The 15411-nt window shown below is 42.4% G+C and overlaps 1 protein-coding gene across 1 annotated transcript in view; it reads left to right on the top strand.

Annotated features, from left to right (window-relative positions):
* Positions 1-15411, top strand: part of LOC146200179 (cytochrome P450 3A2-like) — a 68844-nt gene that overhangs the window by 41330 nt on the left and 12103 nt on the right. The window contains exons 6-9 of the mRNA XM_084592887.1: positions 1852-1997; positions 7944-8059; positions 8131-8275; positions 13026-13186. Coding sequence (XP_084449013.1) covers positions 1852-1997; positions 7944-8059; positions 8131-8275; positions 13026-13186 — 568 coding nt within the window. The remainder of the gene's footprint in view (positions 1-1851; positions 1998-7943; positions 8060-8130; positions 8276-13025; positions 13187-15411) is intronic.

Here is a 15411-nt window from a genome sequence, read left to right as displayed (position 1 = left end):
CGCCACGTCACCTATCTTCCCTAGCAAGATGGTCTGGCTTTGGCGTCCACTAAGGAAGCGTGGCTTAAGTCAGAAACTGCTCGCGCAGTATATCGGTCCCTATGTTACCCTCGAGAAACTTACTGACCTCACCTATCGGATTGCGGGCCTTATCAAACATGGCCGACGTTCTTCACGAACTGAGCTTGCTTACATCGCGCGTCGGAAACCCTGTCGTCCTCGTGCTGACGACTGACTCGCCCGGAGGGCTTCGCCTGTGACGAGGGAAGTGTTACGGACTTGTTCTTAAGCAGAGCACGGAGGAGGGAAGAAGGAAGAGGAACAAGTGTGTCCGTACCCTTTCGACCTTTGTCTTGCGGCACCTGTGATCCTTCCCGCTGGCCGCGTGTACCTCGAGTACTGAACTGGCTAGAACGTCTCGGTCGCGACGCTAAGGGTATAAAAATATTATGTGAGTAGCATATTTTCATTTAGGTACAAAACCTTTCCATGAACGTGTGTTAAAAAATAGGATTTGTTCGTGCCGGCAATAAGTGGACATCTACTTCAGCCCTGTAATTTTTTTATGACCTAACAATACAATCACGAATTATACCTGTAAGAGTGGCGTTGTTTACAGATAAATGCGTACACTACATTGAAGTAAATAAACCATGAGAACAATTTACTGAAGTGATTTATTAACATGGCGCGGATACAGAGTTAGGTGTAGCAATAATAGTCAAGCGAAAACGACAACAGTGGCATGTTTAATATTGCATCAAATGAGAGTTTATGTCAGCTATAAGAAGTTATTTTACTTGGAGGTAGTAGCAGCCAATGACTTCAAGAATTATTATATAGCTTTGTCACAGTAAAGGACGCACAAGTTGGCTTATTTAAAGAAAAATATGTGATAGCTCTTACATATCTTTGGTTGACTAGACAACTAAAGAACTAAAGCGTCTATCATTCAAAACACTTATTGGGTCGATTCTTGAAGCGCGCTCTTTTATATTGAATACATATTTTCAGGAAAAGACGAACAAGTTGGCAAATATTGCGAAAGATATTGGTCAGGCTTGTATTCGATCCCTAAAGCTGCACCATATGACCACGCATACTTGCTAATCTCAGAGTCATAAGAAATCAAACACTCTAAATTTAAGTTGAACCTCATGTACTTACGCATTATTGTAAGTTATGTGTTGGCAAGGATATTTCCAATACATCAACCTTCAGACGCTCAAACGTAAGCAATAAAACAGTAATTCGTGCCCTAAACAGATTATTTTAAAAATTCGTCTTTCCCTCAGATGGCCTCAGATATGAACTCGATAATTTCAGACACTGTGAGAAGCCTTTCGGTTCAGCCATTTTCACACGTGACAAACAACGCTAGCAATATGAAATGTTTATTTTGTACTAATGAGCAGAAGCAAGTTCATTTCATTTGTCTTCTGTTTCAACCATTTTTCCAGTCTCGCTGTCATAGCAGAGGTGTGCAAATAAAACTTATTTTCAATGATGTTTGTACCTGCAATCAGCATTCACAATTTTGTACGACAGTGTTCTGGTAACGACATTCCTGCCTAAGACCTTAAATCAAGGCTTGAATTGTATCTCAAATCATTAATAAATATGTTAGGTAAAGGGACTCTGATCAAAAAACATTCATTGTCTTCTGCAACATTACTTAAGTAGCCACATAGCATAACAAGCCGCTTTTCATGCCTTTAACTGTAGTATGGCTCGGCTCCAATGCTGAAACAGCTCAGTCCTTTAAATGCCTCAGTGGTGCGTTAAGGATATTGATTACAAGAAGAATTGTCATTACAATAATTGATTCCTTTATTTGCATATCTTGCGCAGGTTCTTCGGTCACTACTCTCTCGACGTTATTGCCAGGTGTGCGTTCGCAACAGAGGTTGACTCGCATTCGGACCAAACGAATGAATTTGTCACCAAGACAAGACAGTCCTTTTCCGGCCGTATCACACCACGCCTTTTGCTTATCCGTGAGTGTCTCTTAACGTTTAAGTCCTCTGCTGCCCGGAGCTGTTTTGACTTCCTCATGCACTGAAAGAAGAAGGTTATTTAGCAAAAGCAATGCAAACATAAGGAGAGAAGGAGGTAAAGGACGGAGATACTGCAGTTCAGTGATAGGAAACAGATTACTACATGCTTAAAGCAGCACCTCTTGGGCACACCACAAGGTTTTCTAATCTAGACGCAGAAGTGACCCCTTTCAAATTTAAGTCTTAATATTTAATTATATCATTTTTGTATTTATTCGTACCTGAAAGTCTCCATCAAATGGCTTTTAAAGAATTAAGAAAAACTCTCACACAGTATAATTCAAACCCTGATTGGTTTACTATTATTGAAGAGAGAAAAACTATTCAATATTTTTCCACACACATAAAGTCTCGCTCTTCCATGACTCACTGAGATGAATGCGTCAGCTAAGAATTTCGTCTCACACCAAATTCTTAGCCGTGGCCAAGGGTATTAAAGATATCAGCAAGGCGCTTGATGATTTGAAGTGTGAACTAAGAGCTAATCTTAGAACATTGAAAGACAGTGTTAAGTACAGCAATGACACTTGTGACGGTGTAAATGAAATCAAGGATGATGTAAAAGAGCTGCTTAAGGAAGTTCAGGGGCTGACGCAAAGGAACGATGAACTGACAGCAGAAAATCGTCGTTTGAATGAAAGGATAGAAGAGCTAGAGCAATACCAGAGAGCTAACACTTTAGAAATAAAAGGTGTACCGGGCGCTGGTGATCCTTGTGATGCACTCAAAAGGATTGGGGCTTTCCTAGATGAACCAATCGATGACTCAGATATTGATGTGTGCCACCGCGTGCCTACGTTCAACAAAGCAGAAAAAACACAGTTGTCCGTTTTGTGCAACGCACTAAACATGACAAGGTCCTGCAGAAGTTAGGAAAGAAGAGGTTGACAACTAAAGATATTGACTTTGGCAAAGAAAGCAGCTCTGTGATTGTAAATGAACATTTACCAGGGGCAAACAAGAAGCTCCTAGGTGCTGCGGTTGCTCGAAAGAAAGCGGAGGGATGGAAGTTTGTGTGGACCTCCCATGGAAACATTTACGCGCGTAGGGATGAGACTTCGGATGTCATCACGTGGCTGATGTGTACAAAATAAGAAGCTGATAGAAATCACGGAAATAAGCAGGAACGCCTTGAGCGCTGATCTAGCAGTTGCTATGGACATAGCTGAGTGTTCTTATGATGACTCTGGAACATTTAATAAACCATTTCAAAACAAAAAATGACAACAGCTTTAAACTATCCATTTAAACATGCGCAGTTTAAAAAACAAGGTAGATGATTTAGTAATATTCCTCCAGTCTCTGAAAGAAAAATTTAGAGTAATAGTTTTGACAGAAACATGGTTAACAAAGGGCGATACTCCTCCTTACCTGCCAGGCTATAGGTGTGAACTCATATGCAGAGAAGGAAAACGGGGGGGTGGAATAGCTGTATATATTCAGGAGAATATACCCTATAAAGTTATAGACAATTTAACAAGATGTGAAAAACAGACAGAAAGCTTGTTTGTTAAGTTAAGTGATATCACGATTGGAGCAGTATACAGACCGCCATCTGGCAACGTGTCTGAATTTTGCGATTTCTTTGAAAATGCACTTGGCTTGGTTGGATCCATCACATATTTGTTCGCGATTCTCGGAGATGTAAATATTAATATGATGTCGGACAGTCCATATGAAAGTGATTTTCGTGACCTTGTCCACCTATATGCTTACACTAATGTTGTTACAATCCCAACAAGACTGATCATCGACACAGCAACGTGTTTTGATATCTGTGTTACAAATATGAATTGTGAGGATATTGATGGGGGCGTTGTATTATGCGACCTCAGTGATCCTCCCCCTATTTTCTGCTTGGAACCGCCTCTAACTAGCAAAAATAGACAAAGCCAAAAAAGGAGTTGGTATCGCGTAATAAGTGATCAAAACATAAGTTTTTGTACACTCATTGAAAACGAACATTGGGACGATGTATATAAAAAAAATGCCACAGTTGCCTACAGAATATTTCTCAACAGATTCTTACAATGCTATGATCCAGTTTTTTCTTGAACGAGCATAAAGTGAAGCGAAAAAAAATGCGAAAACCTTGGATGACACTGGAATTGTACAAACGAATCAGAGAGAAAAATAAGTTTCATGCTTTTATTAAAACTCGCGATCCGAAATTGCTTCACGACTTCAAAACCTTCAGGAACAAGCTGAATACAGATTTTAAACAAATGTAAAAACCGAGTTTTTTTCAGGCTGAAATTCTTCGTGCTCGCAATGATCATAAAAGACAATGGGAGATGGACAATGGGAACCGGAGACGCTCGTGTCATAGCGTACCAGATATTACAGTTGATGGTGAACGTCTTTCTGATGCACAGCTTGCAGAAGAAATGAATCGTAGCTTTATTAGCTCGAGAAGGTACACAGGTCCTTTAGCTAGGCGATATGATTTTCCACATAAAAACTGTCCAGTGGGTTCCATCTCACTTTTCCAAGCACTCCATCTTAAAATAACAAAATAATTTGGAGCTTAAAAAACGACGTATCACCAGGACATGACAGTATCAAGGTTTTGCCCATTAAGCTTGTCGCAAGCCATATCAGTCAAGTTTTGTCATATGTAATCAACCTGATGCTTTTACAAGGAGATTTCCCGGAAGATCTAAAGATTGCAAGAGTAGTTCCGGTATATAAAAGTGGAGATGCATCAAATATTATTAATTATAGGCCAATTTCTGTCTTAACTATATTGTCTAAAATATTTGAGCGCGTTATTAACGAGAGACTCGCTGCTTTTTTTTCGGAAACATCACTTAATAGCCTACGCCCAGAACGGCTTCCCAGAAAAAAAAGTCGGCAGAACGGGCACTTCTGTATATAAAAGATCAAATTATTGAAAACATAGAAAAGAAACTTCTAACTCTCGGTTTGCTCACAGACCTTAGGAAAGGCTTTGATACTCTGCAACATGATATATTGATAGAAAAGCTAAACATGTGCGGAATCCTGGGCGTTGCGCTTAGGCTAATTTAGACATACCTAAAGGGCAGATCCCAATATGTAATTATCAACATCCATATATCGAGAAAATTTTAGATCAAACACAGAGTCCCTCAAGGATCAATTCTGGGCCCTCTACTATTTCTAGTATACGTCAAGGACATAACTATGATACCAGAATATCCTTAGCTAATCATGTATGCAGATGACACTAACATATTTTTTTACTAGAGCAACAAAAGAGTGTCTAGAAAAAATGGCTAATGATTACTTAATAAAACTCTTCATGTGGTTGCAAGTCAATCGTATAGGCCTAAGTGTAACAAAATATTGAAAATATGTAATTTTCAAACCCGTCAGTAAGCGAGACCTTACCTCTGTTAGCATCAAATATGAAGGTATCCTGCTGGATGAGGTCTCTGAGCAGAAATTTCTGGGGGTTTGGTTTAGCAGTGATCTTTCGTGGAACGCCCACATCGATAGCCCTAAATCTGATTTGTCACGAGGTACAGGTTGTCTTTAGAGAATTCTACACTTAATCCCATCTTGGTTGAAACAAGCTCTGTATTACTCTCTTTTCTACTCAAGCATAACCTATTGTATATTAGTCTGGGGCACGTACAACTACTGATCACAATTACAAAAAATTAATTACTTTACAGAAGCAGGTATTGCGTATATGTGAAAATTAGCATGATGAGAAACATAGACTAAGAACTCACCCACTCTCTGAAATACAGTATACTGAAGGAGACAAGGTTTACTACTTTAAGCTGCTGCACAGGATACATAAGAATCGTTTACACCACACTCCTACGGACAGAGTAAGCTTGTACGCAATCAGGGATCCTAAATTAAAGATGCCTTTAACCAGAACAAATAATGGCCGCCAAACACTGTCTTTCCAGGTTAAAAAAATGCTCAATAGAAGAGATATTCCCATGAATTACTATCAACCCCTTTCTGCATTTAAGAAAGATTGTAACAGATTTCTTTTGTGTAGTGATATTACATACTCTCAGTAATATTACTCCGCCCGCGCATGCTTTTGATGATTTGTTGGTCAATGTTTCTTTCTTTGGTTACCAGTGAGTTATTGTGCTTAAATTGTTTTTCCGGTGTAATCTATAATTGACTGTGTATTTGTTTATATGACTTATGATTTAAAATGTGGAAAAAAGGGAAAAACTCACCTGTCTGATAAAGGGTTTTGTACTGTGTATATTTTTTTTACTTTCATTATTTTCGTATGTCCGTGATACTCATCGTAAACTTGTGCTATTAACTGCCTTCATTATATTCATATTGTGCCTACATATATTTCTTTTGCACACACTGCGCACAAATGTCACTGTTGTTTTGCTTCTTTCCTTTTATGTCCTGATCAAGGCTACTGTTGTGTGCCAGCCTGGCGCAATATTGTATTTTCGATGCTTACTGATCATGTAGCAGGGGGCTGATGCCACGTCAGGCGACCGCGCCTTTAGCCTCAGCCTCCTTTGAGGCAAATGTCTAAGAAAGAAAGAAAGAAAGAAAGAAAGAAAGAAAGAAAGAAAGAAAGAAAGAAAGAAAGAAAGAAAGAAAGAAAGAAAGAAAGAAAGAAAGAAAGAAAGAAAGAAAGAAAGAAAGAAAGAAAGAAAGAAAGAAAGAAAGAAAGAAAGAAAGAAAGAAAGAAAGAAAGAAAGAAAGAAAGAAAGAAAGAAAGAAAGAAAGAAAGAAAGAAATTACCAATGAAATTTTCGTCTCGGTTTGCTCTCTAGGGTTTAACGTTTCAAAGGAACTCCAGCTACAACACACGCTGCAGAGCGATCCAGAAAAGTTTGATTACTTAGGTTTCATTAACGTGCAATGACTTCTCACATGACACGGGTCTACCGAAAAGCGGCCGTCGCGCCCGAATTTGAACCAGCGCCTTTGGATTCAGCTTTCGAGCGCACGAGATACCATCACGGCATGTGAAATTGTCTATTAGACGGCAAGGCAAAAGCTTGATAGCGCGCAACATCACTCATACGCAAAAACATAACGTAGTAATCACAATGAACGAGGCGAGGACAGGACACGCGCTTTTCCTATCCTCGCCTCGCGTTCTCCTGCTGGGCTACGATTTCTGTGCGACGATAAATCAACACAGCCAAACATACCCCGTTGCGAATCAACTATAACAGGCTTCTAGTCGTCTATTTCGCACTTGTGCCTTTTTTGCATTACTTCAAGCTTGCGGCTTGCCCTTTAAGCAACGATAGGACTTCTATGAGTTCGTTACTGCTCAGAAACACCCATGTGTTAGATGTTAACGCTTTCAGTTCATTGTCCAATTAGGTTAATTAGGTTTCACGTACTTCTTGGTCTTCACTGGTGGCTTCTAAAATCACAGACGTACGCCAGCCTTGCAAGACATACATATTGTGATGCTTCGAACAGGTGACAATCTAGGTGACATTCTAAACTGTGACAAAAATGAGAAATATCATGTGTATTGTTTGTGCATGGGTCTGAAGATTTATAATTGCGGTTAACATAACACTACACTGATTGCCCTTTGGTCTTGTTTAGTGAGCACTAATGTCTAGCTATTTCCCAGCGTACTATAGTCACTGTGATTAGGCATACGGCATGATCAAAATAGAGACCAAGATTTTTCACATGTAGCATACGTCATTCACAAAGTACTTCTCTGCTTCGCTTCAGCATCGCTTTTATTATAGTATTCAAATAGCTAAACAATACCGTCATAGCTTTAATGAGAGCAGTGAGGCGTGCGGCCAAATATTTGTTTGAAGCTAGTCGTTCCCTGTGATGTCACCAAATCTTTCCGCACCAAACTCAAGGACAGTGACCTCCTTGTTGTGAGGAAGGATTACTTAAACAAGTCCTCTCTTTGCACAGTTGCACTTCCGGGTATCGCCAACATGCTCGGAGTCCGCCTTGCTACGTCCGATTCCTTCATGTACCTAATACAAACCTGCCAAAACATAATCAAAAGGCGAAGGCAGCGACAAGAGGTTAGTATACTCTGAAATACGTCGTTTAGTTTGTTCTATTAAAATGGAAATACTCTGCTCCCTTCCCTTAGCGACACGAAGATTTCCTACAGCTGATGATGGACGCCCTAGAAGGAGAAGCTGAAGAAGTTCCAGAAGCAGTTTCAGAGCGTGACAATCAGATCTTCAACCTTGGCTCAGAATTCACCCCTGATGCTGCGCTGGCACCAAAGAACGGTGAGGAGTGATTTTTCTTTTATACTGCAGTCAGACTTACTCAATTAGGTAAAGCAAATAAAATGTAAAGAGAGGAAAAACTCTCTTGCACGGCAATGCTGAGCGCCCTGAAAAGCAACAGAAGTTAACTCGCAATATACGCAAATCAGCTGAATGAGAAGTGGCAGTTGTTGATGGGTTCCCCCGAGAATTTTAAAATAGCCTAAACATTTTAGCAAACATAGCCTCAAAGCACCTCCGATCAGCGCACAGTTCAGTTCAGTCGCTCAGTCGTGTCCGACTCTACGTGACCCTATGGACCATATCACGCCAAGCTTTCCGGTCCCCCAGTGTCTTCCTAATATCATATATCTTCATCTGCAGCGCCTCGGGGATGCCATCCGACCATCGCATTCGCTGCTCTCCCCTCCTCCTGTAACCCTTAATCTTCCCCAGCATCACAGTTTTCTCCAGCGACTCTTCTCTTCTCATCAGGTGAACAAAGTATCTGAGCTTTACCTTTAGAATTTGACCCTCTAGTGAGCAGTCAGGGTTTATGGTCAATATTATCGACTGATTTCATCTGGTAGTAAAAGAAACTCTCAAGAGTCGCCGCTACCACCACAATTCAAAAGCGTCATTTCTTCGGCGCTCCTACTTCACAGTCCACCTCTCACATTCATAAAGCACAACTGGAAAGATCATCGCACGAGTTATACGGATCTTGGTTGGCAGTGTGATGTCTCTGCTCCTTACAATGCGGTCAAGGGTAGCCATGGCTCTCTTTCCCAGAAGCAGCCGTCTCCTAATTTCATGGCTGCAGTCACCTTCCGGGTAATCTTGGAGCCCGAGACGAGAAAATCTGTCATGGCTTCCAGCTCTTGTTCCTGTATGTTTCAAGACTTGATAGGGCAAGACACCATAATCTTTGTCTTTTTATCTTCAGTTTAAGCCCAAACCTCTCACTCTATTCTTTGCACCCGCAACAGAAAACTCTTGAGCTCCACTCACTTTCTACCATTAAAGTCGTATCATCCGCATATCTGAGGTTATTAATCCATTTTCCAGCAATCTTCATTCCAGCTGAAGATTCGTCCCGACCGACCTTCCTCATGATCCACTCAGCATGTAGGCTAAACCGGCAGGACGACAGTATCAAGCCGTGTCTCACTCCTTTCTCAATCGGAAACCAATCAGTGAGACCATGCTCAGTTCTGACTGTGGCATCTTGTACTTCATACAGGTTCCTGAGGAGACTGATGAGGTGAATTAGAACTCCCATCACTTGGAGACCTTGCCGCAATCTGTTGTGATCTACGCAATCAAACGCTTTCGCATGATCAATAAAGCAGAAGTAGATCAGTTTGGGGAACTCTTGTTTTTTCCATGATCAAGCGAAGGTTGGCAATCTACTCTCCAGTTCCTCTCTTCCCCAGCGAAACCGTAATTGCAAGACCGGAAGCTCCCGATCCACATACTGCTGCAGCCTTCAATGAAGGATTTTTGGCACCGTCTTGCTATCATGCGAAATAGGCACGATTGTACAGTAGTTAGAACAATCTTGAGCACTGCCTTTCTTTGGAAACTGACTTTGGTAAGCTCACCTCCTCCAATCCTGTGGTTACTGCAGGGTTGTCCACATTTGCTCACATATTGTATACAGAATGTCAACAGCGTCATTGTTAAGGTTTTGAAGCAACTCAGCTGGAATGGAATCAATACCTCTAGCTTTCTTCTTAGCAAGGCTGGCTAAGGCCCAAGAAACTTCACTATACAGGATGCCTGGCTAGAGATCAGTGATCACAACAGTCTTATGTTCGGTTTGGACATCCGGGTTCTTCTTGAACAGTTCTGTGTAATCTCGCCACCTTTTCTTTATCTCTTAGGCTTCAGTGAGGCCCCTGCATCGTTTGTCTTTTATCACGCGTAGCTTACCACAAAACCTTCCTTTGATATCTTTGATTGTCTTATACAGAGCTCTTGTGTTCTTCAGTTGGTTATTGTCCTCAACTTCTTGGCACTGTATGTTCAGGAAGGCATTCTTATCTCTCATTGCTATTCTCTGAAAATCAGCATTGAGAACCTTGTATCTTTCTCTGTCAACATTTGTCATCCTCCTTTCGCGCAGCTATTTGCAAAATCTCTTTAGACACCCAGCTTGCTTCCTTGCATTTCTTTTCCTTTGGAACTGCCTTAGTAGCAAATTCTTGTATTATATCACGAACATAGTGTCCACATCTCATAAGGCTGTCTCTCTTCTAGATCTAATTCTTGAAATCGATTCCTCACTTCCACAGCATGTTCTGATGGAATTTGATACAAATCATACCTCAAAGGCCTTCTAGTTTTCTGTGTTTTCTTGAATCGAAGCTTAAACTTGGCAACAAGAAGCTTATGATTGGTGCCACAATTGACCTCAGACATTGTTTTTACTTCTTGTATAGCGTTTCTCTATCTACCGTCGGTAATTAATACAATCAGTCTGATTCCTGTGCAGACCATCCGGTGAAGTCCATGTGTACAGGCGCCTCTTGTGCTGTTTAAAATGAGTATTGGTTATGGCCAGGTTGTTTACTTGACAGAACTCTACTACCCTCTGCCCAGTTCATTTGGCTCACCAAGACCGAACCTACCTGTCATTCCGGGCATTTCTTCACTGCCTACCTTAGAATTTCATTCTTCTTTGGGAAAAAGGTCGTCTGATAATGTAGTGCGAGTCTATAATGCACCGAAGGTCAGCATAAAATCTCACATCAGCTTCTTCAGCAGTAGTGGTTGGTGCATAGACTTGGATAACTGTTATGGTGAAAGGGTGACCTTGGATCCGAAGTGATATCATTCGATCGTTTTTGGGGGTGTACCCTAGCACTACTTCTCCCATTCTTCTGTTTACTAAGAAAGTGACTCCATTCCTTCTCCTGGATTCGTGGCCACAATAAAAGACATAATGGTCGCCGGCATTAAATTCGCCCATCCCGGTCCACTTAAGCTCGCTGATACCCAAGATATCAATTTTCAATCTGTCCGTTTCTCGCTTGACGACATCCAGTTTACCTTGCGTCATAGATCTTACATTCTATGTTACTGTAAGTTAAGATGTTGATGGTTTCCGAAGCTTCTTGGTTCCCCAACGAAGTGCAGAATAAGTGTAGACGGTTCACCAAAGTTAGACGAGATAAACAATTTATTTACGTAATTACTAGTCAGGATCCAGATCGAAGATCAAGGTGAGAATCAAGATGCTTGAAGACTTTCCAGAGGTACATTTTAAGTCTTCCGAATTACGAGGAAAAATTTGGGTGTATTGTAACAACCAATCACATCCGTTGACGAAAACCCGCCCACGATAAGGCGGGGCCTTCCCATTCACGCCAGTCCTCCCACTAAGCGGCTGGTCGATTGTTGTAACATCACTCCTTGGACTTGCAAGCACTTCAAAGCCGGCAAAAGAGATCCATGCTCCTCCGCTGTTAGCCCGCTTTCAGCCTTGTGTGAACTTGAGCGTTCAAACGGCCCAGTCTCGGCAGACTGTCGATTTATGTGCCTCCGGCCACGAGGTCCTGTCGCCCACTTCTTTTCACGCCTCCGCCGTTTTCCCAGGCCGCAGTGGTGGTGATGGTGCGGTCCGCGAGCAGTCTCTCCCGATCAGGTGGTGGCGGTCTCATTGTCGTAAAGCGGGCGCCGACCGCTTCCGGACCGCGAGAAGGGGGGTGCGCAGGCGGCGTCTGGACCTCAAAGAATCGGGCCATCGTTCGAGAACCCGTGCGCACGACGAAAATACTTCTCCGAACGCGATGGCGGCGAGTAAACATGCACGCACACACTGTTCTGCAGCAACAGGCCGCTTTTCCGGTAACTCAGTCGGTTTGGCGCCAACTGTTCAAATTCCTGACCAGTCAAGCCCAACACTATATGATATATCTCCTTGCAACATCCGGCTTTCCGGTCGCTTCCGGACATATCCACAGCTGTGCGTCCTTTTAGCTTTAGCCCAGCCACTTCATTCGTCCTGGAGCTACTGGGAATCACCATTTGTTAATCCCCAGTAACATACGGGACGCCTTGCACACTAAGGGGCTGATCTTTGGCGCCCTATCGATAAGGCCTTTGTGACTGGTCATACGGTTTTCTTGTCAAAAAATATTGAAATAAGTTGCCATTACCTTCTCTAGTAGATCACATCTTGTCAGAGCTCTCTGCCGTGACCTGTCTGTCATGGGTGGCCTTACACAGCAGAGCTCACAATTTCATTGAGGTGCGCAAGCCCCTCAGTCACGACAAGGCAGTGATCCATGAAGGAGATCATGATAATGATCAGCACACACTGGTGCGAATAACAATAACATAACGTGTCTCGGCAATATGAAACAAGAAAACATGAGGGCGGTTCTTATACACTGGAGGCAATTCCCGGGACTGCGGTTTCGCATTTATTCCTCCGCCATGTTTTCGCCGAGTTCTGCGTTGTTATTTCAGCAACGTTATGCAAATTGCTGCTTCAGAAACGGACGACCACTCGTGTTTCCCCACAATAGCTGTACCAATATGTCCAGCGGCCAACAATTATTTCGTACCTCTCTGCTGGACGTTACAGCGGGAGCGAGTTTTCGCCTTCATACACGCAGGTAATCTTGCCGCTGCTGAATAGTATTGTGTTGACGTAGTTCCAGCCTTTCATTAATCCTTCTTTTGTTTTGCGATCTCATGCGTTAGAGGTACATGCGCATGAGTTGAAAGAGGTTGTTATGTATCGTTTCATTTTTTTTTTCAGCGCTCACTGCAGAGGAGGCTATGGCCCAGTGCCTGGTTTTCCTAGTTGCTGGCCAAGACACGGTGTCCACTGCAATCGCGCACACCCTCTACTTGCTCGCTCTTCATCCAGATGCGCAGGAAAAGCTGAGGAAAGAAGCAGACGAGTGCTTCGCCACTAATGTAAGTTCTCAAAAGTCATGGTTTTTTCATTGTACAATTGCTATTTTTGTTGACTTTAGGAATTTATATTATTTTTGGTTTTCAGCTTAAAGCCGCTAGAGAAAAATCATCATCATCATCATCACCCTGACTGTACCCACTGCAGGGCGAAGGCCTCTCCCATATTTCTCCACTTAGCCCGGTTCTGTGCTAGGTGCATCCACTTGACCCCTACGAACTTCTTAACCTGATCCGCCCACCTAACTTTCTGCCGCCCCTTGCTACGCTTTTCTTCCCTTGGAATCCAGTTTGTTACCCTAAGCGACCATCGGTTATCCTCTCCTGCACTACATGTCCTGCCCATACCCATTTCTTCTTCTTAATTTCCACTAGAATGTCGGTAACCTGAGTTATTTCTCTGACCCACTCTGCACGCTTCCTATCTCTTAATGTTACCCCTACCCTTTTTCGTTCCATAGCCCTCTGGGTTGTCCTCAACTTAAGTAGAACTCTCTTGGTTAGCTTCCACGTTTCAGCCCCATAGGTGAGTACAGGTAAGATGCAACTGTTATATACTTTCCTCTTTAGCGATACCGGTAAGCTGCTAGTCATAATCTGTGAGTGCTTGCCAAATGCGCTCCATTCTAATCTTATTCTTCTTGTTATTTCCTTTTCATGGTCCGCATCCGCGGTTACTACCTTTCCTAAGTAGACATATTCGCCTACTACTTCCAGTACTTCGCTACCTAATGTAAACTGCTGTTCCTTTCCGAGGCTGTTGAACATTACTTTAATCTTCTGCATATTGATTTTCAAGCCTACCTTTCTACTTTTCCTGTCTAGGTCACCAATAATTATTTGCAGTTCATCCCCCGAGTTGATTAGAAAGGCAATGTCATCGGCAAATGGCAGATTACTGAGGTATTCTCCATCTACCCTTATCCTTAACTGCTCCCATTCCAAGTCTCTGAATACTTCCTCTAAGCAAGCTGTGAATAGTACTGGGGAGATCGTGCCTTCTTGCCTTCCAGTACTTCGCTACCTAATGTAAACTGCTGTTCCTTTCCGAGGCTGTTGAACATTACTTTAATCTTCTGCATATTGATTTTCAAGCCTACCTTTCTACTTTTCCTGTCTAGGTCACCAATAATTATTTGCAGTTCATCCCCCGAGTTGATTAGAAAGGCAATGTCATCGGCAAATGGCAGATTACTGAGGTATTCTCCATCTACCCTTATCCTTAACTGCTCCCATTCCAAGTCTCTGAATACTTCCTCTAAGCAAGCTGTGAATAGTACTGGGGAGATCGTGTCTTCTTGCCTAACACCTTTCTTTATGGGAACTGTGCTACTTTCTTTATGAAGAACTATAGTTGCTGTGCAGCCACTATTTATATCTTCCAGCACTTTTACGTACGGTTCGTCTGCCCTCTGATTTCGCAATGCCTGCATCACCGCCGAGGTTTCAACTCAGTCAAATGCTTTTTCGTAATCAACGAATGCTATGTATAAGGGCTGGTTATATTCCGAGCATTTTCTATCACCTGATTATGGATATGATCGATAGTAGAGTACCGTTTCCGAAAGCCTGCTTGATCCTTTGCTTGATTGCAGTCTAAGGTTGTCCTGATTCTATAAGCGATTACCTTAGTAAATACCTTATACCTAACAGACAGCAAACTGATTGGTCTGTAATTTTTAAGGTCATTGGAGTCCCCTTTCTTATGAATGAGGATAATGTTTTCATTCTTCCATGGTTTCGGTACCGTCGATGACACCAGGCACTGCGTATACAGGGTGGCCAGCTTTTCTAACACGATATCCCCCCCGTCCTTCAGCAAATCTGTAGTTATCTGATCCTCTCCAGCTGATTTCCCCCTTTTCATAGTTTCTAATGCTTTCTTGACCTCGTCCTTTGTAACTGGTGGAATCTCTGACTGTTTTTCCCTACTGTCTATCTCCTTACGGTCCTGACTACTTTGGGTACTGTAGAGATCTGTATAGAACTCCTCGGCTACTTTTACTATCTTGTCCACATTCGTGATGACGTTGCCCTCCTTGTCGCTTATCGCACACATCTAGTTTTTGCCTATGCCCAATTTCTTATTTACCGTTTAAAGCTTCCCCCGTGCTTCACAGCATGCTCAATTTTCTCCACGTTGTACTTCCTTATATCGGCCACCTTGCGCTTATTGATTATCTTTGATATCTCGGCCAATTCAATCTGGTCTGTTGGATTGGAAGCTT

The sequence above is a fragment of the Amblyomma maculatum genome, chromosome 2, assembly GCF_055883805.1.
Source record: "Amblyomma maculatum isolate TAMU_Amacu chromosome 2, ASM5588380v1, whole genome shotgun sequence".
NCBI lineage: Eukaryota > Metazoa > Arthropoda > Arachnida > Ixodida > Ixodidae > Amblyomma > Amblyomma maculatum.
The sequence above is the reverse complement of the archived record's forward strand: the minus strand, read 5'-3'. Positions and strand labels throughout refer to the sequence as shown.